Genomic DNA, 26,225 nt, shown 5'->3' on the forward strand with positions numbered 1-26,225 from the left:
ACAACTCAAGATTAAATTAAACTTCTCTTCTACTTATCATCCTCAATCCAATGGGCAAGTAGAAAGAATTAACCAGGTCCTGGGTGACTATTTACGGCATTTTGTTTCCTCCCGCCAGGATGACTGGGCAGATCTTCTACCTTGGGCCGAATTCTCGTACAACTTTAGAGTCTCTGAATCTTCTGCTAAATCCCCATTTTTCGTGGTGTACGGCCGTCACCCTCTTCCCCCCTCCCTATTCCCTTGTCCTCTGGTTTGCCCGCTGTAGATGAAGTGACTCGTGATCTTTCCACCATATGGAAAGAGACCCAAAATTCTCTTTTACAGGCTTCATCTCGCATGAAAAAGTTTGCCGATAAGAAAAGAAGAGCTCCCCCCATTTTTGCTCCCGGAGACAAGGTATGGCTCTCCGCTAAATATGTCCGCTTTCGTGTCCCCAGTTACAAACTGGGACCACGCTATCTTGGTCCTTTCAAAGTCTTGTGCCAAATTAATCCTGTCTCTTACAAACTTCTTCTTCCTCCTTCTCTTCGTATTCCTAATGCCTTTCATGTCTCTCTTCTTAAACCACTCATCATCAACCGTTTCTCTCCCAAGCTTGTTTCTCCCACTCCTGTTTCCGGTTCTTCTGACGTCTTCTCAGTGAAGGAGATACTGGCCTCCAAGACGGTCAGAGGAAAAAGGTTCTTTTTGGTTGATTGGGAGGGCTGTGGACCTGAAGAGAGATCCTGGTTCCCAGGCTCCAAGAAGAGGGGGAGACCCAAGGGGGGGGGTACTGTTACGCCGAGCGCTCCGGGTCCCCGCTCCTCCCCGGAGCGCTCGCAACATCCTCGCTACTGCAGCGCCCCGGTCAGATCTACTGACCGGGTGCGCTGCGATACCGCCCCCAGCCGGGATGCGATTCGCGATGCGGGTGGCGCCCGCTCGCGATGCGCACCCCGGCTCCCGTATCTGACTCGCTCTCCGTCGGTCCTGTCCCGGCGCGCGCGGCCCCGCTCCCTAGGGCGCGCGCGCGCCGGGTCTCTGCGATTTAAAGGGCCACTGCGCCGCTGATTGGCGCAGTGAGTCTAATCAGTCATTCACCTGTGCACTTCCCTATTTAACCTCACTTCCCCTTCCCTTCCTTGCCGGATCTTGTTGCCATCGTGCCAGTGAAAGCGTTTCCCAGTGTGTTCCTAGCCTGTGTTCCAGACCTCCTGCCGTTGCCCCTGACTACGATCCTTGCTGCCTGCCCCGACCTTCTGCTACGTCCGACCTTGCTCTTGTCTACTCCCTTGTACCGCGCCTATCTTCAGCAGTCAGAGAGGTTGAGCCGTTGCTAGTGGATACGACCTGGTTACTACCGCCGCTGCAAGACCATCCCGCTTTGCGGCGGGCTCTGGTGAAAACCAGTAGTAACTTAGAACCGGTCCACTAGCACGGTCCACGCCAATCCCTCTCTGGCACAGTGGATCCACCTCCTGCCAGCCGAATCGTGACACCGGTCAGGGCAATGGAGGTGTTTCGCCTAAATCTCACGGCCACATGAGCCCTGTGGGGGCTTGTTGGATTTGGTCCTTCGTACCCACACGCTGGGGTCTGGGACACGCAAAGGTTGTTTTAAATTTCAAATAAAAAAATGATGGCGCTGCTGGGCCTGGGTCTGTTAATTTCAAATTTTCTCATGGGTAGCACCCGCTATCCAAAATCTTTTTCCAAAATTTCTAAAATTGTGGTGTTTTTTGGGGGGGATTGTGAAGCCCTGGTGTGTACTCGGGCATCAGCCAACTCCAGGCTGTGTCATTCAGGCAATATATGGGTTGCTGATGCCGCTGTGGGGCCTGGGTCTGGTAATTTCAAATTTTCTCATAGGTAGCATCCGCTATCCAAAATCTTTATCAAAAATTTCTAAAATTGTGGTGTTTTTTGGGAGGGATACTGAAGCCCTGGTGTGTACTCGTGCATCAGCCAACTCCAGGCTGTGTCATTCAGGCAATATATGGGTTACTGATGCCGCTGTGGGGCCTGGGTCTGGTAATTTCAAATTTTCTCATAGGTAGCACCCGCTATCCAAAATCTTTGGTTTAAATTTCTTAATCTTTTAATTTTAGGGATTAGGAATTGTGAAGGCATAGTGCCTACTCATGCTGCTGGCAACTCCGGGCTGTGCCGTTCATCCACTATATGGTCTCCTCATGCTGCCAACACCTCCATGCTGTGTCATTCAGCCACTATATGGTGTCCTCATGCTTCAGCCTCATCCAAGCTGTGTCATTCATCCACTATATGGTGTCCTCAAGCTGACAACATGTCCATGCTGTGTCATTCAGCCACTATATGGTGTCCTCATGCTGCCAACATGTCCATGCTGTGTCATTAAGCCACTATATGGTCTCCTCATGCTGACAACACCTCCATGCTGTGTCATTCAGCCACTATATGGTGTCCTCATGCTTCAGCTTCATCCAAGCTGTGTCATTCAGCCACTATATGGTGTCCTCATGCTGCCAACACCTCCACACTGTGCCATTCAGCCACTATATGGTGTCCTCATGCTGCCAACACCTCCATTCTGTGTCATTGAGCCACTATATGGTGTCCTCATGCTTCAGCCTCATCCAAGCTGTGTCATTCAGCCACTATATGGTGTCCTCATGCTGCCAACACCTCCATTCTGTGTCATTGAGCCACTATATGGTGTCCTCATGCTTCTGCCTCATCCAAGCTGTGTCATTCCGCCACTACATGGTGCCCTCATGCTGCCAACACCTCCACACTGTGCCATTCAGCCACTATATGGTGTCCTCATGCTGCCAACACCTCCATTCTGTGTCATTGAGCCACTATATGGTGTCCTCATGCTTCAGCCTCATCCAAGCTGTGTCATTCAGCCACTATATGGTGTCCTCATGCTGCCATCACCTCCACACTGTGCCATTCAGCCACTATATGGTGTCCTCATGCTGCCAACACCTCCAGTCTGTGTCATTGAGCCACTATATGGTGTCATCATGTTTCAGCCTCATCCAAGATGTGTCATTCAGCCACTATATGGTGTCCTCATGCTGCCAACACCTCAACGCTGTGCCATTCAGCCACTAAATGGTCTTTTCATGCTGCCAACACCTCCACGCTGTCATTCAGTCACTATATGGTCTCCTGATACTGATGCCACCACCAGGCTCTGTCATTGTGCTGCTGTGCGGCAGTGATTCTAAAAGCGATGCTGGTAATCTGCATGTTATTCTGAATAACAGTATTATTTCACTAACCCAGCACACTCCATATGCGTTTTAGAACAGAGCAAAGTGTTCTATACCCCTTTAGAGGCTGTATGTAGGCTAGAAATAGCCTTTTTTAATATAGATTCACAGCGAAAAAATTTGGAACGAAACAAACTTTTCCGGAAAATTCGGCGAATCGGCCGAATCGAATTTTTGAAAAGTTCGCTCATCTCGAATAATAAAGTATAATTATAACCATATTAGTTTACAACTCTTTAAAATGATAATAGAATGAGCACTGTCATGTGTAGTAGATATAAAACTAAACAGGTATTAACATGTCATATGCGTGCTCTATTAAGAAAAGTATGTAAGGAGTTGGTCAGTGAATTATTCCTCCAACCAACCAGCTATAGGCCTGGTAAGAAGATGCTGCTAAGCTTTCCCCAGTATTGTACAGGATGGGCCATTTATATGGATACCCCTTAATAAAATGTGAATGGTTGGTGATATTAACTTCATGTTTATGGCACATTAGTATATGTGACGGGGGAAACTTTTTAAGATGGGTGGTGACCATGGCGGCCATTTTGAAGTCGGACATTTTTAATCCAACTTTTGTTTTTTCAATAGGAAGAGGGTAATGTGACATATCAAACTTATTGCGAATTTCACAAGAAAAACAATGATGTGCTTGGTTTTAATGTAACTTTATTCTTTCATGAGTTATTTACAAGTTTCTGACCACTTATAAAATGTATTCAATGTGCTGCCCATTGTGTTGGATTGTCAATGCAACCCTCCTCTCCCACTCTTCACACACTGATAGCCACACCGCAGAAGAAATTCTAGCACAGGCTTCCAGTATCCGTAGTTTCAGGTGCTGCACAGCTCGTATCTTTACAGCATAGACAATTGCCTTCAGATGAAACCAAAGATAAAAGTCTAAGGGGGTCAGATCTGGAGACCTTGGGGGCCATTCAACTGGCCCACGACGACCAATCCACTTTCCAGGAAACTGTTCATCTAGGAATGCTCGGACCTGACACCCATAATGTGGTGGTGCACCATCTTGCTGGAAAAACTCAGGGAATGTGCCAACTTCAGTGCATAAAGAGGGAAACACATAATCATGTAGCAATTTCACATATCCAGTGGCCTTGAGGTTTCCATTGATGAAGAATGGCCCCACTATCTTTGTACCCCATATACCACAACATACCATAAATTTTTGTGTTCCAACAGTCTTGGAGGGATCTATCCAATGTGGGTTAGTGTCAGACCAATAGCGGTGGTTTTGTTTGTTAACTTTACCATTCACATAAAAGTTTGCCTCATCACTGAACAAAATCTTCTGCGTAAACCGAGGGTCCTGTTCCAATTTTTGATTTGCCCATTCTGCAGCACCTGAAACTACGGATACTGGAAGTCTGTGCTAGCATTTCTCCTGCGGTGTTGCTATTAGTGTGTTAAGAGTGGGAGAAGAGGGTTGCATTGACAATCCAACACAATGGGCAGAACATTGAACACCTTTTATAAGTGGTCAGAAACCTGTAAATAACTCATGAAAGAATAAAGTTACGTTAAAACCAAGCACATCATTGTTTTTCTTGTGAAATGCCCAATAAGGTTAATGTGTCACATGACCCTCTTCATATTGAAAAAACAAAAGTTGGATTCAAAATGGCCAACTTCAAAATGGCCGCCATGGTCCCCACCTATCTTGAAAAGTTTCACCCCTCACTTATACTAATGTGCCACAAACAGGAAGTTAATATCACCAACCATTCCCATTTTATTAAGGTGTATCCATATAAATGGCCCACCCTGTACATAAGTGGGTAAGCTCAGACCACTCATATGGCTCACATCAGGTACAGTGAGTTATTGGTGGATTGACATGGGAATATCGTAATCATTGTATAGTACCGACATGCATTTCTCAGGTCGGTAACCAGCTTCATCACCCTATACTGGATGAAGCTTGGCGGTGCTGAAGAAGAGATGCCAGGAATACTCACAGCTAGTCATGTGGTGAGGAAGCTGTTCTCACCTAGCATTTAGTACATCATGGGCATACACTGTGCTGTACATACATATTCAACACCTCATTAATTTATGGGCATATGCATTTAATAACAATATATGGCACATATTTGGGTCTTAAATAGCTTACATATTGTCCCCTTCCAGCATTAACAGTGGGAGGTGTATGACTTCTGTGTCATTCAAACTTGGCACATTGTGCATGTGGTCTATACTTAATGTTTAGGGACACAGACAGTTTTTTTTTTTATATTATTAATATGATATTTTTTTATTTTTTTAAACACACAGACATGAGAATAATAGAAAAATACATTTTTAATCACATTCAGCACCAGCTTGTTTTCATTGGAGCTAATAGAAGTTATGTTTTAGTATATTTCACCTTTAATGTTTGAAAAACTTCTTTAAGATGTGAAAGCTTAGTAATAATAACATGCAAGTTATGAGAACTTTCCAATGTATGTGACTATATGTACTTGTGAGAAGACTATAAATTTTTTTTTTTTATGTAATCCCTTTGATGAGACATGCCATAACAATACAGTACAGGCAGAAGTCCTCAGAGGAACTATGCCATACTATCCTGACAGTTTAACTTCTTAGATAAATCAGTCAATAATGACCATAGCATCTAAGTGATTTTACAAAGGGAGGGATCTACCACTATCAAAACGAAATTATTGTCCAGCACCAGGATGTGGATAAAAACGGGTTTCTTAATTCAATGAAGACAGCTACATACATGACACCCTTCTAATATATATATATTTTTATATATAGTATATATTCATTTTGATAAATTTATATATTTATCACAGTTTTCGCTTGTGGCTTGAACGTTATTCACACTGTGCCCACAATACAATGTATATTTCTGGTAAATCCGGTACATGTTTTCTGAATATCCGGATCCTTTTCGTATTTTCCATCTGTTTTATCACCAATTGGTGAGAAGAAATTTTAGTATATATATGTGTTCTTATGTGTTGTATGCCACTCTATGACTAAGCGCGAAAGCGTGAAACGCGTCAGAGATTTCATGTATGTAGCTGTCTTCATTGAATAAAGAAACCCATTTTTATCCACATCCTGGTGCTGGACAATAATTTCGTTTTGTCTGCTTTTTGAAGCCGGAGGCGGGACTGGTGGATCCGCGCACAGAAGGTGTGTGATTACTGGGTGAGCAGTCAATGCTTTCTCGATCTACCACTATCATCCACTGATATCCCTTAAACGACTTATCAAAGCCAGGAGCCTAATATAGACTGTCACGCTAGTCATGGCTGTTTGCCAATTAGAGACACGGCCTATTAGAATGCCTCACAGATCTACATTGACAATGAATAATGCTTTGTATACTTAATATACCACAGCATGACAGCAGTAATCAGAAGATAACATTTTGATGCTCCCTAGTAGATCTAAAAAATAATTGGAAAAATTATGTAGTCAAAAATAAAAATGAAAAAATTCTTTAAAATGACCTGTGGCGTACGCATAGCCCTCATAGCATTACATCCAAGGAAACATGAAAATTGTTGGCTTTTAGAATGCCAAAAAAAATTCACGGGGTGATCTAGAGTAAAAATATTAGTAGAGAAATTAACATACAGATGTGTCCTTTCTCACCTTCCTCATTTCCTCATGGCTCAACATGTCCCAAAATGTCATTTTGTGACTAGCTTAATAAATTGATAGCTTTCAAATAAAAATAGTGTTATCTGGCATGTAAACCTTCTGTTACGCTTAAAGGGGTACTCCGCCCCTAGACATCTTATCCCCTATCCAAAGGATAGGGGATAAGATGTCAGATCGCCGGGGTCCTGCCGCTGGGGACCCCCGCAATATAGCAAGCTGCACCCACCTGTAACTGCTTCCGGAAATGCTGGAGGCTCTCAGGCTAATTCCTCCCGACCACGGGGATGGAAGATCATGACTTCACGATCCTACGTCCCCGTGGTCTGGACCCCGACGATCTGACATCTTATCCCCTATCCTTTGGATAGGGGAAGAGATGTCTAGGGGCAGGGAACCCCTTTAAAGGAAAACTGTCACCAAGTTCACCCACACGAAACCCAATACACTGGGTTATATTGTTGGTGAACAGGAGTCCATACGTGGGTCACTTACTTTTTTATGTTTTCTTTTTTATGTTTATATTTTGTCCGCTAAAGTTCTGCTGTTTGCCCTTCACTTGCACTCTGAAGGCGTGTCCCCGGCGGCAGCCTTGCTTTGGGTCCCAAAAGAAGGGGTCTTAGCCCTCCCCTTGTTCATATATTAATTTTACCCCTGAGCAGCGTGTTGGGAGAGTGCTCTGTGCAGTGTAACTCGTTGGTCCCTCGCTACACCCGGAAGTATCTCTTTCTGAAGTCAGGAGTAGCGAGGGACCTGCACATGCGCAGTTACACTGCACAGATTGCTCTCCCAATGTGCTGTGCTCAGGGGGAAAATGAATATGCGTACAAGGGGAGCGCTAAGGCCCCTTCCTCCGGGACCCAAAGCAAGGCTGCCGGCGGGGACACGCCTTCAGAGCACAAGTGAAGGGCAAACAGCAGAACTTTAGCGGACAACAACTCGACGACAAGAAAACATAAAAAAGTAAGTGACCCATGTATGGACTACTGTTCACCCACACCATAACCCGATGTATTGGGTTTAGTGTGGGGAAACTTGGTGACAGTTTTCCTTTAAAGCGTACCTGTTAGATCCAACAAAAAACATTTTTTTAATATATCACTCAGTACCTAATCCTGACCATGTCTATAGCACCTTTATTTATTTTTTTAATACACTTTCAATTTAGCACACTAGTCTGAATTCCTCTCAAAGGGAGGGGGCGTGGCCTCACTGTGCAGGTCTCCGCCCCCTCCCTCAGTATGCTGTCTGCTCACATCTCTCCTAGCACTAGCAAAACTACAACTCCCAGATTTTCCTCACTGACAGTAGCGGGACACAAGCTGTCAGTGAGAGGATTTTTCCTTCAGTGATGAGCCCTGCGCTCACAGCTGTCAATCAAGAAAGTGTGTCCATGACATAGGTGATGATGCATGCACACATCAGGACTAGAATGTGTCCAAGCAGGCAGGGGGGCAGTTGTTTGACTGGCTTTTTCAGTATGAAATACTGAAAATTTTCTAATGAAAGCAATAGCAAAACCTATAGGTTTTGCATGCTTTACACCATATCAAAAGTTTTTGTTTCTGACAGTGCCCATTTAAAAAAAAAAATAGCAATTAAACATACATATTGATAATTATGAATAAATAAATAAATGGAACTTACTGCTGATTTATTAGTTTTTTGGTAAATGCTGTTATCAAACATTCCATAAGTTGTCCTCTTTTTGCCAGGGAAAGCTAAAAAAAAGAGAAAGCTATTTTGTATTCTTTTATGACAATAAAGGGTTTTTCTGGTCTTAACATTTTTTTTTTTTACATGCAGTATATTTAATTACTTACAAATGTCCATGATCATGGCCCAAAAACAAGCCCTAACAAAGCTCCATAGACAAAAAAAAAAAAACTAAAAAAAAAATATTATAGGGACAATTTATAGCAATTACAAAAAAATGTAAATAAAAAAATGTAACTGCTAGAAACATTCTGGAATTCCTACCAATTTTGATGTAGCAATGTGGCCCCTTCTTATTGCTTTCCTGCACAATGGCAATCCAGCCACTCACCATGCAGGGAAACAGCTCCATTCAAGTAAAATCTGTTGGTTATCCTGAGCAAAATGATGTTTTCCTTACCCTTTCCCATTCAGTCGTTTCCAAGATATAGCAAAATCTTGCAATATGCAAATTAACTCAACTGCACTGGAGATGGGTTTAACCAGCCTAGCGGTATTCCCGAGCGTGACTCGGGGTTAATTTTCGCTGCTCGAAGCGGTAACCCCGAGTCACGCTCGGGGTAGAATTGCAGAGTTGCTGTGCGGGCTGCATAGTATATCGCAAAAGCAATCGAATCGCGATTTTTGCTTTTTGCGATATAGTGATGCAGCCCCGGGAAAATATGTGATTATCTGCTCGGGTCGGCTTTCGTGTCGGGGGCCGGCCAGAGCAGGTAAAGACATATACTAAAAGTCAGTGTTTCTCAACCAGGGGGCCTCCAGATGTTGCAAAACTAAAACTCTCAGCATGCCCGGACAGACAAAGGCTGTCCGGGCATGCTGGGAGCAGTAGTTTCACAACAGCTGGAGGCCCCCTGGTAGAAAAACACTGAGCTAAGTGTAAAAGTAAAAAGGAAGAAAATAAAAAAACCTTTTGCTCACCTAATCCCGGTCCCTGCAGATGTCGTTCCCCTCCGCTCTGGTCACTGCTCTATTCATCTTACAGGACCTTTCCCTTTTCAGCCAATCACAGGCCGCAGTGGTGTAAAGCCTGTGATTGGCTGAAGGGGAAAGGGCTTGTTCTGCAGCAAATACACTAGGTTTGAAATCTGCCCGGCAAACCTAGTGTATGCTGCTGCAGGACAAGGTGACAAGGGGCAAGGGGGGGGGGGATGAATGTGACAAAGGGGGGGGGGGGGATGTGACAGGGGGGGGGAAATGTGACAAAGGGGGGGAATGTGACAGAGGGGGGGAATGTGACATGGGGGGGAATGTGACAGGGGGGGGGAATGTGACAAGGGGGGGGGAATGTGACATAGGGGGGAATGTGACAGAGGGGGGAATGTGAGAAGGGGGGGGATGTGACAGGGGGGGAGGAATGTGACAAAGGGGGGATGTGACAGGGGGGAGTGGAATGTCACATGGAGGGGGGAGAATGTAACAAGGGGGGAGGAGAATGTAACAAGGGGGGGAATGTGACAGGGGGGGATGAATGTGACGGGGGGGGGGAGAGTGTAACAAGGGGGGAGAATGTGACAGGGGGGATGAATGTGACAGGGGGGGGAGAATGCAACAAGGGGGGGGGGAATGTGACAGGGGGGGGGGAATGTGACAAGGAGGGGGAGAATGTGATATGGGGGGGGGAAATGTGACAAGGGAGGGGGAATGTGACGGGGGGGAGATGTGGAATTTCAATGCAAAAAATTGTACCGCTTTTGGTACAAATTTCCAGACGGAATCATACCGCTAGGGAGGTTAAAGACTATCTGCACTTCTGACGCCGTCCCCTGGATCTAGTTTGTGCCGACTTGCTTATCAAGGAGAAGGAGATGAATATTGATGAGAGAGGTGGCACAAACAGGACCCAGGGGATTGGGTAATGGTGCAGATCGTCTTCAAACCCGCCTCCAGTGCAGTTAAGAGTTCATTTGCATACTGTAAAATTGTGCTATATCTAATGACCAGGTGAACAGATTGGGTAAGGAATACATTGTTTTAATCAGTAAGTATCACCTACACTTACCACTTACATATTCAGGTTAGTGGGGTTGTTCCATCTGTTATTTTCTTAAGAAGAAATTCATAGGGATATGTGTATATAGTTCCACTGCTTGAAAACCTGTATTATGCTGTTTTCTGAGCATTAGTGTTATGGTGGGTAAATCAGTTCTTATGAGCACAAAAACATGAAAATGAGGATAAATTGATTCCCTGTCATGTGTGACCTAATGGTGTTCATATACTGAATGACCATAGTTCACCAACATGTATTAATGGCACGCTATATAGTGACCTTTCTGACCCAAATACCTTGGAGTGATCACAGGAATACTGTGTCCACATCTAAGCTAAGAGGTAGAGCAGTCCCATTCTAGTCAAACTAGACAAATAATTTGCTGATGCACTTTATAAATCAACCTTGTTAATGTAATAACCTTTATGACTTATTCCTATGTTTTGGCAGAAAATCCATAACATAGTATTTGTTAAAATAAATGAACAAAGGTCATAACTGAAATGAGTGTATTTATCTTTCATGTTTTGAGTGTATTTATGGTGCCTGTGGGGTTTCTATGGGTGTCTGAATGACTGCACGTGCAATGTTTGGATATAGACATGTATGGTACGTGGCCAGTATGGTAAGTAGGCAGCCCAAGCTCAATTCAAATAGAATTCACAAAACTCTTGTTATAATAATAAATGTGCTATACAATAATTTAGTTATTTTGTCTTCTGCAAGAAAATATATCAACTAAATAGTTTATTTACTTACCTAATGTTGTCTTATGCATGATCAGATGTACAAAGCACGCTTACTCTTATGTAACACGTCACAGAGGCCTAATAGGTACATGGGCAACTTCATGTCAAAAGAAGCTAGCAACTATGGTAAAACCGAAAGCTCCCCTCTCTGAGAAGACCACCATTTTATCTACATGGGACTTTTTGTACTAGTGTATAAAAGTCTATACTAGAGTATAAAAGTGACCTGTACATTTCCTGGAGCTAAATGTGGCTGTCACTTATAAAATGGCCTATTTATTTTTCAGCTAGGGATCAAGAAGGCAGAACCCAGCTGCTCAAGTGCCACAAGCCACTGTTGTACAGGAAAGGTTTGCCTTTATACCCTAACAACTATTCAACAGTGTCTGCAGCTCTTAGCAGCAGATAGGGCTGACAGATCCTCTGATGTAGACTACAACAAGAGAATTTTTTTTTACTGTAGAACAACCATAATTTAATTTTAACGCGACAAGTGGTGTTAGGTTTTTATTTTTCAATACACCTTTGGGTAATTGTCTGAAGAGATTTTACTGTACCAGACAGCATGAACAGGATGGAGTTATTGAATCTCTATTTTACAATGACTGGTGGATTGCTTTAGAGGTTGTTATACAGACAAAAATGGTTGCTCTAAAATCCAGGTGAGCAAGGGGACCATATACTATACTTGCACAGCAGCTGTATGCATTGCCACTCACATAGTGTAATATTCGCTGACAAATGTATTGAGGGAGCAGCAATGCATACAGCATTGTATTGTCCCTTTAACCTAGGCTGGGCTACATGGGATATGGGATACACTCTACATGGGATAAGGGAAGTTTTTTTTTTTATCTAGTTAGAGCCAGATTGTATTTATTTACTATTTTTCACGCAGTATAGATGGCCATAGGACACATCAGTCTGTAGACGAATCATTAACTTTTATGGGAGACTTTTATACCATGCTCTGTGACCTGTGTAAAGTAGCTCTATACATAACCTATTGTCAATGGTAGATCATGTGTTATATATAAGCTGTTTGCAATGATAAGGAAAACACTGCTAAAAAGTAATCTCAATATGAATGGAGGTGTGAGCTTTATATATAATAAAATGTATTGGGAAAAAAAAACATCAAAAATAAAAATCAGATTTTCTAAGTCAAAAAATTCATGCTATATGCAGCAGATTTTTCTAATTAGAAATATTTGGGAAAGGTGACACCAAGTGAAATTTGGTATTGTTTAGAATAATGTGCCATAGTCCTCAACAGGTTTGTCATACACTACTTCCATAGACTAATGGACAGTCCACATGAATACCTGGAAAAGGGGCTACTTTCACTTGAAAGACACAAATGGAAGACATAAACTCGGGCTACTGATTCTTTTTAATTATTATATGTGGACTTACCATTTGGCTGATGAACAATAGTAATCTTATCTGTTAAAACAAAATTCATATCAATTTCTTAGAATATATTATACAACTTTACAAATTAAATTACTTCTAAAGACAACACGCATCCTTACAAAGTCATAAGATTGTAACATGTAATGTTTTCACAATATTCTATTGAATAAATATAACATTGTTTATCATTTTATCTTAGTGAATTAGAAGTTAGAATGATTAACAAAGATTGCTAAATATTTTTAGCTTTTGTCGTTTTTCTGTTTTTTGCAGTAAGCAGTTTGTCACTTTTGAAACCACGGAAATGCGATCTATTGTCCTGTTAGCCTTCTCAAGGTGGATGCCATCACTGATCTGAAAGTACAGTCTGCCACAGGCAGGGTCTACTAGCATATTGCTGATCGATTCAATACAATGCAATAGCATTGCTTTGAATTTCTACAAATTGTAAAAAGTGTATGTGGTATTACCTTGTGCAGAAATGACTGCACAATTAATATATAACATTATTGAAAATGCAGGGCGTTGTAAGCCAACATTGGCCACACTAGTATAAATTTGATGTGTTTTTATTATGGACTCAAATACAATGAAGAGGACAATAAGCCATACAATAAGTCTTGCACCTGAGTGATAAGAATGGAGGTGAGCTAGGAACATCCTATCGTAAAGCTATAAAACCAGCCCCTGCGGTGTTGGACACAATGGACTGCGAATCATCCTGTCAGCCCACCAAGGTTTGGTTCTTGAGGAAACTTGGATGGACATCTGTCAACACAATATTGGATGAAAAAGAGGATCCCCCACTCAAAAAGACATCAAAGAACAAGAACCGATTGCAATGCAAATAAACCACCTACAGGACGGCATTTAACAGCCTTGTTTGTTAGGGAACTGTTCTGATTGGCCATGAAGATGTCTTGGGATGTGCAATGTATGTGTTATGTGTGTGGATGACTGCTATATATGTTACTTATAGGATGATGAGTGAGAGAGAGAGAGAGAGAGAGAGAGAGAGAGAGCACTTCCTGCCCCTATCACCTTTCCCTCTTCCTTACACCCCTATCCCTCAATTAGTTAGGATCCCCCTTTGTATTTATATGTATAGCTTGCAATAAACCCCTATAAAGATCTAGTTATCCTCAATCAATTAGTAAGGCACCCCAAAACAAAGCAGTTTCTACATTTGGCACCCCAGATTGGACGGTGATTTAAAATTCCACAGAGGATCCACAGGAAACTAGTCTGCTCTGCTCCAAATTTCTAAGAGGAGAAGATCGAGGAACGAGGAATCTGGAGTGTATTGTATCATTTATGTTATTTGTAAGCTGATCCTACCAAGTTTGGTGTAACTATTAATCAGGTTGTGTATGACATTTTATTGTTAGTGATTAGTGACAGCTGTAAAGTAAGTGTGACTTAGTTTGTGTTTTTAGAAGTGTGTTTTACATGTGAATAGGCCTAATATATGTTGTGTGAGACCATTGTTCTAGATAAGGTATTGGTCAGGTGAGGCCTAGGTTTTCTTGTTGTAAGAGTGGTTGTATTGTTAGTTTTCTTTGTTGTGTATTAAGTTTGGTCAACATGAAACTTGTGGAGAATTTTGTTAAGAAACATGCCTCTTCTAAGTACCAGATATGTGCAGATGGATCTCTGGGAGATAAGTTTATGGCATTGAGGATGCAGTGCCAGGAATTTAATGGTAACATTGGTTGTAAAAAGAATTGGAAGAAAGAAAAGTTAGGTAGTGAAATTTTATTGCTTATGAAAATTAATTTACATTGCATAAATGTGAAGCAACAAATGTCTGCACAATCTCATCTATAGATGGGGGCGAGGTAACAGGCATGGTAGCTGATAGTCCTCTAGTAATATCCATCCAGGACAGACTCCATTTGTGTAAAGTTATTGGACAATGTAATACAAATGAGTCACCAATAACTTTATCTAATAGATTCAAAGCTATGTTGAAGCAGTATCACCTAGATAACAAAGATGCTTGGTCTCTGCTCCAAGCTTGGCTTCCAGGGCCCTGGCAGCACAGTTAACATCTGCCCATATAGATGATGACTGTAGAGGTGCAGAATTCAGAAGGAAGGAGCTGCAGCATATTTTGGGTAGACGAGACATTAGGGGTGAAGATCCTTTGTGAAACAAAGACAAGATTGGCATGTGCTGGTTCCTGGATGTGTACATGTATGATGCCATACCTGTGATGTCAATTAAATTAATCCCTCTTTCGGTCAAAATCAAACATTTATTTTAAAAAATCCTATTAAGAATTAAAAAGCAATAGTCTATCTACTGGTCACCAAGAGAAATCATCTGGTGCAAAGCATGGTGAATTACATTCAATGGAAAGTGCAAAAACATGATGTCATGAAACTTAATTTGTTCAAAAAAGTGAGGAACCCAATGGATACAGTTTCAGCTTGTCAGTTTTTTTTTATATGTAATTATGGTATTGTCTTTGATTATTATGTATCTGGCAATGGCACAGGTAGCTTTGTATATAGGGAAACATATTGGATAGATATTTTATATAATTTATGTTGTTGTATACCCATTGATAGGAATGTGAATGTAAGTGAATGGTGTGATGTTCATTTATGCCCAGTCTCTTCAAAATTGTTATATCTATCAGTATGGCCCTAAGGAGGATCCAGAATGTTAATGGACTGTCCTAATCCAGAGGTTCCTGCAGGAGAGTGTGGACTTCATTCTGAGTGTGTCCCAAGAGTTTGTGTACTATTCAGGCACAAAGGGGCGTATGTTGGAAGCCAACATTGGCCACACTAGTATAAATTTGATGTGCTTTTATTATGGACTCAAATACAATGAAGAGGACAATGGAATGCAGTGGAATTTCATGGATGGAATGGGTGTAGGGCGTCAGCAGGACTGGCTCCAGGAATCGTGGTTGATGCAAACAGCTGATTACACAATCATTCATTTTTGCCATACAATAAGCCTTGCACCTGAGTGATAAGAATGGAGGTGAGCTAGCAGTTCCTTTTACCTCCTATCGTAAAGCCATAAAACCAGCCCCTGCGATATTGGACACAATGGACTGTGAATCATCCTGTCAGCCCACCAATGTTTGGTTCTCGAGGAAACTTGGATGGACATCTGTCAACACAATATGGTACAACAAAGAGGATCCCCCACCCAAGAAGACATCAAAGAACAAGAACTAATTGCAATGCAAATAAACCACCTACAGGACGACATTCAGCAACCTTGTTTGTTAAGGAACTGTTCTGATTGGCCATGAAGATGGGCAATGTATGGGTTATGTGTGTGGATGACTGCTACATATATTACTTATAGGATGATGAGAGAGAGAGAGAGAGAGAGAGAGAGAGAGAGAGCACTTCCTGCCCCCTTCATATCGCATTTCCCTCTTCCTTGCACCCCTATCCCTCAATTAGTTAGGATCCCCCTTTATATTTATATGTATATGTGGTGTCCTGGTACCGTATTGCATCCCATACCTTGTATGGTGGTCCCCAAGTCAGAGTTACTACGTTCAGGTAGGGTCCTCCATGTGGGACAGGCCCTAGTCGCCTCCTCCTTCTCTAATTTTATAGTGTTTATGTGTATATATTTAATAATGTATATTAATATAATTACCTTTATAGCATCGCAGTACCTTCGGTCATGTGACTATGTTAATTCCTTTGGGTTATGCTTTAGGACCTTTCAGAGGTCACATGGTGTGGTCACATGTCAGATCATGATCCTTTGTACAGATAATTGACTGAAGTTTTAGACCAATCAGCTTAAGGCCAGCCCCTGCCCATATAAGGGAGCTGCAGCCAATGATCGCTCTCTTACTCCTGAGCTGCAAAGCAAGCAGCATAGCTCTTGGGTTCCGGATCATCAGAGAGTTGAGATCTGCATAATTTACAAAGACAACCCTAGTCCAGAAGCCTGTCGGCCTCAGCCTGAATCAAACCGTGAGTCCTAAACTAAATCCCCGCTAAAGCTAGCGTGACTACTGGACTGAATCTAAACCCCTTAATCCAGTGGAACAGCGCATATCAGTCTCCGGACTTTAAAACACTCAAGGTCCCAACCACTGTCAATATCTAAGAGACTTTGCTTGTAAAGAGACTGTTCCTGTTATAAAGCCTGCATAAAATCTTCAGTAAAAGTTTCAACAGTTTTCAGCAAACTCTCCGGTTGTGGATATTCACTTATTAATACCTCCCTACCGCTCTTGGGACAGGTGGCGGTAGGACAAGCATTACAGAGGAGCCCACACCCTGGCGTCACGAATAGAAAGGGTTAACCAGACACCCTTTAGTTACCGCACAGCTACACCCCATATACCCTACAACCCCAGGCTACCACATAGCGCTTGTTATAAACCCCTATAAAGATCCAGTTGTCCTCAATCAATTAGTAAGGCATCCCAAAGCAAAGCAGTTTCTACACAGGGTGAATGAGGTAAACAAAAAGAAAATACTAAATACCAAAATTGTGTTTTTTTGTCACATGACATCTTAAAATGGAATCGCTCATGGAACAAAAATTAGTCCAAAAAAATAGACAATTTGACAAAAAATTTAAAACTTACAGGGGTCTGAATGAGGCTGTTTATTTTTTTTATTATTTAATTCATTCATCTTTTATTTGAAGGGAGGGGGGGGGGGAATCAATGCAGGGTTTGTGGAATGGGTTAGAATTTCCTATAGGTAGTTCAGGGGGACCATATTTTATTGAACTTAGCGGGTGAATGATGCTCCCAAGCAGCCAACTCTTCCAGTCTATATATCTAGTCAGTTCTTAACCACTCATTTAGGGTGGGGGTTGACTGTGCTTTTCAAGATCTGGAGACAAGGATTCTGGCTGCGGAAAAGAGGATTCTGACGAGAGGCAGGGACCCGGCAGGTGTGCCGCTTGGGAAGACATGTAGAAGCAACACTATTGGTTGGAGGGGTGGATTCAGATTACAGATCTGGTTCATAGTATTATGTATAAGGGACCAGTAGTTCTAAACTAAAGGACAAGTCTACCACATGTGCAAGTATGTCCCGGTATCCGCATTGCATTTCCAGCATTTGGCTGGATGTAATGGGTTTATTTTGTGTAGCCTCTCAAGGGTAAAATACCACTTGGAGAGTAGTAGATTCTTACACATCCCAGAGAGCCCACTGTCTCCCCCCCCAAAGTATTTCCCAGCATAATTTATTGTTATTAAGTTTATCACACATAGCAAGATCCAGGATACTCATATTTAATATATTTTTTCTTTTCTTTTTATTTGTAGTAGGACACGTTAAACAGACTTTTATCTGGTCATGTGTATTTGGAATTTTAAAAACATATCTGCAAAGGAGAGTATACCAGAACATTTTGTATAGTAGTTAACATTTTGTATATTTACCAAACATCCTGCATTCATCCATTTAGACTGATCAATACCTAGAATAATGTATGAAATTCTGGCTAGAGGCATATGTGGAAAATGCCAAGGAAACAATGCTTTGCAAACTACTATTCTTTTCTAGACCTGCATTAGCAGACAAAAACTTTAAATGGGCACTTTCATTAAAACAAATTTTTGCTATTGCACTCCTTATGGTAAATAAAAAATCTTTCTAATGTACTTTGTTTAAAAAAAAAAAAGAAGTTTTCTATGTTTTATCTTTGTTTAAAAATGCTGCCACTAGGTGTTTCCCTACTTGTCCAGAGCCCATTTCCCCCCATCTTTTTCACAGACTTTGGACTCTTGCTGGTGTGGCAGAAGTCCAAACTCAGGAAATGCTGAGGGGGGTTGTGTGCAGCCTTATCCAGTCAGAGCTCATCTCACGAACTAAACTGCTCTGGGCTGTGTGTAGCAGAGTGAGGGAGGAAGTTCTTCCCTGTATGGCTTCAGATGATGTCACAGCCTGCTTTGTAACGGCCCTTCCCAGTCTGTGAATCTGACTGAGACTGAGCAGATAATACAGAGCAATATCAAGGTAGAAAACAAAACAAATAATAAAAATAAAGGCAGGGTGTGGTTTATCATGATGGAGGCAGTGAACTAGGAGTAATATAAATGAGAGGTACTCTAAATTAAGCAGAGAGAGAAGAGAAAACTTTATGTTATATAAATAATATAGGGCCGAACTGGACAAAATTAGAGCTGTTGCCAGAACTGGTCTAAAACCTATCCAGCCTGGTAACATGAGGCCTGAAGCTGTTACAAATGCCACTTAATTTTTTTATTTGTCCTCATATTTCAGGAAAAAAAAAATTTGTGAGCTATTGCTATTTTATTGGTATTTTTTTTTAAATTAGCTTTTCAGTGTGTTTGTATCTAAGAAGCATGTATGTATCATAGTCTTAAATAACCTGTGAGCATGTGGTTTCTCCATAATGGGCTGTTGAGAGAGGTTATCTTAGAATGTATTTCTACTCGTACAGTAAATAGCGTAGTATGGCCCAAATTTATCAAACTGTGTGAGGCTGGGTTCACACTAGGTTTTGTCCCATACGGGACCGCATACGGCAGGGGGAGCTGAAAACTTGCGCTCCCGTATGCCTTCGTATGCGGTCCCGTAAGTAATGCATTTCAATGAGTTGACCGGAGTGAAACGCTGACTCCGGTCGGCTCATTTTTGCCCTGAATGCGCTTTTTCACCGGACCTAAAATCGTAGTCGACCACGATTTTAGGTGCGGTTGGAAAACAGCATACGGGGCAAAAATGAGCCGACCAGAGTCAGCGTTTCACTCTAGTCAGCTCATTGAAATGCATTACATACGGGACCGCATACGAAGGCATACGGGAGCGCAAGTTTTCAGCTCCCCCTGTTGTATGCGGTCACGTATGGGACAAAACTTAGTGTGAACCCAGCCTGAGAGAAAAAATAGAGTGATTTTCTCATAGCAACCAATGTGAGCTGTGATTGGTTCTTGTGGGAAAATCACTCTACTTTTTTTAGTCACACAGTTTGATAAATCTGGGCCTATGTGTCAGTCTGTTGAGGGAAAATTGATTTTCCAATATTACTAGCAATCTAGAAACACAAAAAAAAACTACAGATAAACATTTAACAATCATCATTGATTTCACGGGGCAACCCTACTTTTAGGGGACATGATGATCATACAGTCATGGCCGTAAATGTTGGCACCCCTGAAATTTTTCTAGAAAATGAAGTATTTCTCACAGTAAAGGATTGCAGTAACACATGTTTTGCTATACTTATTCCCTTTGTGTGTATTGGAACTCAACCAAAAAAGGGAGAAAAAAAGGAAATTGGACATAATGTCACACCAAACTCCAAAAATGGGCTGGACAAAATTATTGGCACCCTGAACTTAAAGGACATCTGCAGTGCTGGGCAAAAAAACTTTTTTTTACCTCATTTAATAGGTCTTTGAAAGACCTTTCCAACGATGTCTCCCCCATCAAAATTGGCCCAGTCGTTCTCCCGTTATCAGCACACGAATTACGGAGGAGAAGTGAAAATAAAACTACATCTCCCATCATGCCTTGTGCTTACTTCCTGTAAGCTGCTGCCCTCCCCCTGTTCTATCCCCCCCGAGCAAATTATTATATTGTAACGCCCACATCTCCCTTCCCTATGCATACACCCTCCCCTTCTGCTCATCTCCCCCTCCCCATGCTGCCTCCGTGCTCACTGTAGTGTGGGCTCTGGAGAGTGTATAGTGAAAGTAAAAATGGTAAAAAAAAAAACATAATTGTTTGTCTATAAAAATGTCCTGATATTGGTCCCTCCATCTTTTTCACAACTACAACTCCAAGCATGCCCAGTTATTTTATATGCTGTTCGGGCATGCTGGGAATTCCAGTGGTGCCTCCAGCTGTTGCAAGACTACAAATCCCAGCATGCCGTGTCAGCTTTCTGCTGTTTGAGTGTATAAAGGAGTTGTAGTTCACCAACACCTCTATTGTATCTCTGTAGTCTCCTGGGAGTTGTAGTTCACCAACACCTCTATTGTACCTCTGTAGTCTCCTGGGTGTTGTAGTTCACCAACACCTCTATTGTATCAGGAGTCTCCTGGGAGTTGTAGTTCACCAACACCTATATTGTATCTCTGTAGTCTCCTGGGAGTTGTAGTTCACCAACACCTATATTGTATCTCTGTAGTCTCCTGGGAGTTGTAGTTCACCAACACCTATATTGTATCTCTGTAGTCTCCTGGGAGTTGTAGTTCACCAACACCTATATTGTATCTCTGTAGTCTCCTGGGAGTTGTAGTTCACCAACACCTCTATTGTATCTCTGTAGTCTCCTGGGGGTTGTAGTTCACCAACACCTCTATTGTATCTCTGTAGTCTCCTGGGTGTTGTAGTTCACCAACACCTATATTGTATCTCTGTAGTCTCCTGGGAGTTGTAGTTCACCAACACCTATATTGTATCTCTGTAGTCTCCTGGCTGGGAGTTGTAGTTCACCAACACCTGTATTGTATCTCTGTAGTCTCCTGGGAGTTGTAGTTCATACACCAGTGTTTCCCAACCAGGGTGCCTCCAGATGTTGCAAAACTACTACTCCCAGCATTCCCTGGTTGGGAAACACTGGCATACACACACACATAACAGGGACTACAACTCCCAGCATGTGTCATTCAGTAGTCCCCCTCCCCCCCCCCCCCTCACACACAGAATCCTCTCCAGTATGATATTTATTCCCTGTAGTCTATACACCACCAGCCCCTGCAGTGTAATATGTCTCCTTCACACACACGTCCTCCCCTCCCTGCTCTGTGGTTTGCTCTGTGTTTCCCCCCATGAAAACTTGAATCCTCCCCGTGATAAGTGAGGTCCTATGTGGACAGAGCAGGGGAGGGGGGAGGAGCTGTGGACGTCCTCATTCTCCCCCTGCTTCAATCTTACAGATAGGGGCGTTTCTGAGGATGAGCCTATGGCTGCCTCAGAAAGCACCCGCTCATGCATATGCATAAGAAGGGAGGACCTGACAGAGGCTAGGGGGAGCACAAACACTGCTGGGAGGAAGAGATCTCCGTCCCCAAGATGGCGGCTGCAATGTAATGAATAGGGGACGGACGCAGGACTACTGGGCTATGCTGGCAACTCTAATATCTCAGAAACGGCTGCATATAGGTAAATAGGACTAATTGACTGAATTGTATAACTTTTGTTTGGGGAACATTTGGGCAGGGATTTTTGACCACTACAGTTGTCCTTTAATATTTGGTTGTAGACCCTTTGGAAAAAATAACTGAAATCAGTCGCTTCCTTTAACCATCAATAAGCTTCTTACACCTCTCAGCCGGATTGTTGGACCACTCTTCCTTTGCAAATTGCTCCAGGTCTCTCTTATTGGAAGGGCCTTTTCCCAACAGCAATTTTAAGATCTCTCCACAGGTGTTCAATGGGATTTAGATCTAGACTCATTGCTGGCCACTCCAGAACTCTCCAGCACTTTAATGCCATCCATTTGTGGGTGCTTTTTGGGGTCATTGTCCTGCTTGAAGACCCAAGATCTCGGACACAAACCCATCTTTCTGACACCGGGCTGTTCAGTGCGACCCAAAATCTGTTGGTAATCCTCAGATTTCATGATGCCTTGCACACATTCAAGGCACCCAGTGCCAGAGGAAGCAAAACAACCCCAAAACAACATTGAACCTCAACCATATTTCACTGTAGGTACTGTGTTCTTTTCTTTTGTAGGTCTCATTCCGTTTTCGGTAAACAGTAGAATAATGTGCTTTACCAAAATGATCTATCTTGGTCTTATCTGTCCACAAACGTTTTACCAGAAGGATTTTGGCTTACTCAAGTTCATTTTGGCAAAATGTAGTCTTTCTTTTTTATGTCTCGTTGTCAGCAGTAGGGTCCTCTTGAGTCTCCTGCCATAGCATTTAATTTCATTAAAATGTTGACGGATAGTTCGTGCTGACACTGATGCTCCCTGAGCCTGCAGGACAGCTTGAATATCTTTGGAACTTGTTTGGGGCTGTTTATCCACCATCCAGACTATCTTGCGTTGACACCTTTCATAACTTTTTCTCTTCTGTCCACGCCCAGGGTGATTAGCTACAGTGGACAAATGCATATCTAGATCTCTGGAGATGGACTTGTAACCTTAAGATTGTTAATATTTTCCCACAATTTTGGTTCTCAAGTCCTCAGACAGTTCTCTTCTCCTCTTTCTGTTGTCCATGCTTAGTGTGGCACACACAGACACAAAATGCAGAGACTAAGTGAACTTTTTATCTGTTTTCAGATGTGATTTTTATATTGCCCACACCTGTTACTTGCCCCACGGGAGTTTAAAGGAGCATTCCATGCTTGAAACAACCTTATTGTTCCACAATTTTAACAAAAACCTCCAGACTCCAAAGGGACTTGGATGGGCGCAGAAAGGATGGGAGCAATATAGACAAAGGTCGATTTATTCTGGAACAACGCGTTTCGGCGCTGGAACAGGCGTCTTTTTCAAGTTCACAACATATACTAAACAGATAGAGATATTTATACACATTAAGAACACAGATAATTAACTTACAACACGTAGTTCCTCCATGCACATCAGACCGGAAGTGGTCATCAAGGTCACGGCATGCCAAGTAGAAGAACACGGACCTCTGGCATGCCGTGACCTTGATGACCACTTCCGGTCTGACGTGCATGGAGGAACTACGTGTTGTAAGTTACTTATCTGTGTTCTTAATGTGTATAAATATCTCTATCTGTTTAGAGATTGTTGTGAACTTGAAAAAGACGCGTCGAAACACGTTGTTCCAGAATAAATCGACCTTTGTCTATATTGCTCCCATCCTTTCTGCGCCCATCCAAGTCCCTTTGGAGTCTGGAGGTTTTTGTTACAATTGCTACACTGTTGCGGTGGTGGGACTGGCTGCATTTTGGAATACACTCTACCAGTGTTGTGCCTGGGTCTCTAAGCACAATTTACAGGGTAAGCGCTACCATTAACCATCGGTATAGCTTACCTACTCTTTTAATGCACAATGGAGCGCTTCTTGTTGTGTTTTCTCTACATGTTCCACAATTTTGAAAGAGTGCCAATAATTTTGTCCAGCCCATTTTTGCAGTTTGGTGTAACATTATATCCAATTAGCTTTTTTTCCTCCCTTTTTTGGTTTAGTTCCAATGCACACAAAGGGAATAAACATGTGTACAGCAAAACATGTGTTACTGCAATCCTTTTCTGTGAGAAGTACTTAATTTTCTACAAAAATTTCAGCAGTGGCAACATTTACGGCCATGACTGTGTACACTGCTCAAAAAAATAAAGGGAACACTTAAACAACACTTATCACACTTCTGTGAAATCATACTGTCCACTCAGAAAGCAACACTGATTGGCAATCAATTTCGCATGCTGTTGTGCAAATGGAACAGAAATAGGTGGAAATTTTAGGCAATTATCAAGACACCCTCAGTAAAGGAGTGGTTCTGCAGGTGGTGACCACAGACCACTTATCAGTTCCTATGCTTTCTGGCTGATGTTTTGGTCACTTTTGAATGCTGGTGGTGCTTTCGCTCTAGTGGTAGCATGAGACAGAGTCTACAACCCACACAAGTGGCTCAGGTAGTACAGCTCATCCAGGATGGCACATCAATGCGAGCTGTGGCAAGAAGGTTTGCTGTGTCTGTAAGCGTAGTGTCCAGATCATGGAGGCGCTACCAGGAGACAGGCCAATACATCAGGAGACGTGGAGGAGGCCGTAGGAGGGCAACAACCCAGCAGCAGGACCGCTACCTCCACCTTTGTGCAAGGAGAAGCAGGAGGAGCACTCTCAGAGCCCTGCAAAATGAACTTCAGCAGGCCACAGAAACAGACTCCATGAGGGTGGTATGAGGGCCCGACGTCCACAGATGGGGGTTATGCTTACAGCCCAACACCGTGCAGGACTTTGGCATTTGCCAGAGAACACCACGATTGGCAAATTCACCATTGGTGCCTGTGCTCTTCACAGATAAAAGCAGGTTCAAACTGAACACATGTGACAGACGTTATAGAGTCTGGAGACGCCGTGGAGAATGTTCTGCTGCCTGCAACATCCTCCAACATGACCGGTTTGGCGGTGGGTCAGTAATGGTGTGCGGTGGCATTTCTTTGTGCTTGCCAGAGGTAGCCTGACTGCCATTAGGTACCTGAATCCAATTTAGCACATCTGGGACATCAAGTCTCGCTCCATCCACCAATGCCATGTTGCACCACAGACTGTCCAGGAGTTGGCAGATGCTTTAGTCCAGGTCTGGGAGGATATCCCTCAGGAGACCATCAGGAGCATGCCCAGGCATTGTAGGGAGGTCATACGGGCACATTGAGGCCACACACACTACTGAGCCTCATTTTGACTTGTTTTAAGGACATTCCATCAAATTTGAATCAGCCTGTAGTGTGATTTTCCACTTCGATTTTGAGTGTGACTCCATATCCAGACCTCCATGGGTTGATAAATTTGATTTCAATTGATAATGTTTGTGGAATTTTGTTGTCAGCACATGTAAAGCACATATAGAGACAAAAGTATTTCATACGATTAGTTCATTCATTCAGATCTAGGATGTGTTATCTTAGTGTTCCCTATTTTTTTGAGCAGTGTAGAATGCTTGTGAAATGAAACAATGTGCAGCTGGGCTGTAGTATCCATAGAAGATGCCAGTGAGGGTAATGGGTTTATGTGTGCCCCATTCAGCATGGGAAATATGACAAAAAAAGTCAGTGAGAAAGTAGTGTAGACTCTGGAATGACTTGTGTTCCAAAATAGCCACTATACCATTATTTATTCTTCAAAGGCGTTGCTCACATACAGTGATGGACAACAAATAACTTGAGTGTCTAGGGCCCACCAGTAGAATTGTCAATGGGGGCCCACCCTACAGTGATATGGAAATATTAAATACACATTTTAGACAGCATGTGCATTTAACTTTTTCTTTGACTGAGTTTTTCTTTTTTTATTCTAGCATTTTGCAATGACATTACCAAATGTTTAACTTCTGTGTTATGAATATATGGACTTTTTGGATAGAAATTCACTTTAATAAGAAAAGTTATGAAAATGTATTTGCTAATGCCTGGCTTGTACTGCTTTTTAATGACATGAACTTGAGTTGCTAAAAGATTTATGATACTGAAAATCTGATACAACATTCTAATCAAACTGCCATGAATTGAAAGGATTTCTTTAGAAAGTTTGAGTAACATAAATCATTATTTAAAGCCCTTACATTTTAAAATCAGTGGTTGCTCTAGATCAATCTTCAACTATATTTCACGCTCAGAAAGAGACCTAAATACTTAATTCTCAAATGCAGGCATCAACAAAATACACAGATTATCACACAGACTCTCAAAATGCATTAGAATACGAGAATACCCACAAAAAATGATATCCCAGTGATACACAACACAAGGTAAGACACAAATGAAAGTATTCCAAACATGAAAGCATGCTTCATACATTTTGTGGACATATATGAAAATGCAGCTATTTTGGTC

At 42.3% G+C, this 26,225-nt stretch overlaps 1 protein-coding gene across 2 annotated transcripts in view; it reads right to left on the reverse strand.

Annotated features, from left to right (window-relative positions):
- BANK1 (B cell scaffold protein with ankyrin repeats 1) overlaps nucleotides 1-26,225 on the reverse strand; it is a 472,180-nt gene that overhangs the window by 29,182 nt on the left and 416,773 nt on the right. For both annotated transcript variants that reach the window (XM_056566500.1, XM_056566509.1), the window contains exons 17-18: nucleotides 12,762-12,791; nucleotides 8,535-8,608 (exon numbers count right to left, since the gene is read on the reverse strand). In XM_056566500.1, the coding sequence (XP_056422475.1) occupies nucleotides 8,535-8,608; nucleotides 12,762-12,791 (104 nt within the window). The remainder of the gene's footprint in view (nucleotides 1-8,534; nucleotides 8,609-12,761; nucleotides 12,792-26,225) is intronic.

Source organism: Hyla sarda, chromosome 1 (assembly GCF_029499605.1).
Source record: "Hyla sarda isolate aHylSar1 chromosome 1, aHylSar1.hap1, whole genome shotgun sequence".
In the NCBI taxonomy this organism is placed as follows: domain Eukaryota; kingdom Metazoa; phylum Chordata; class Amphibia; order Anura; family Hylidae; genus Hyla; species Hyla sarda.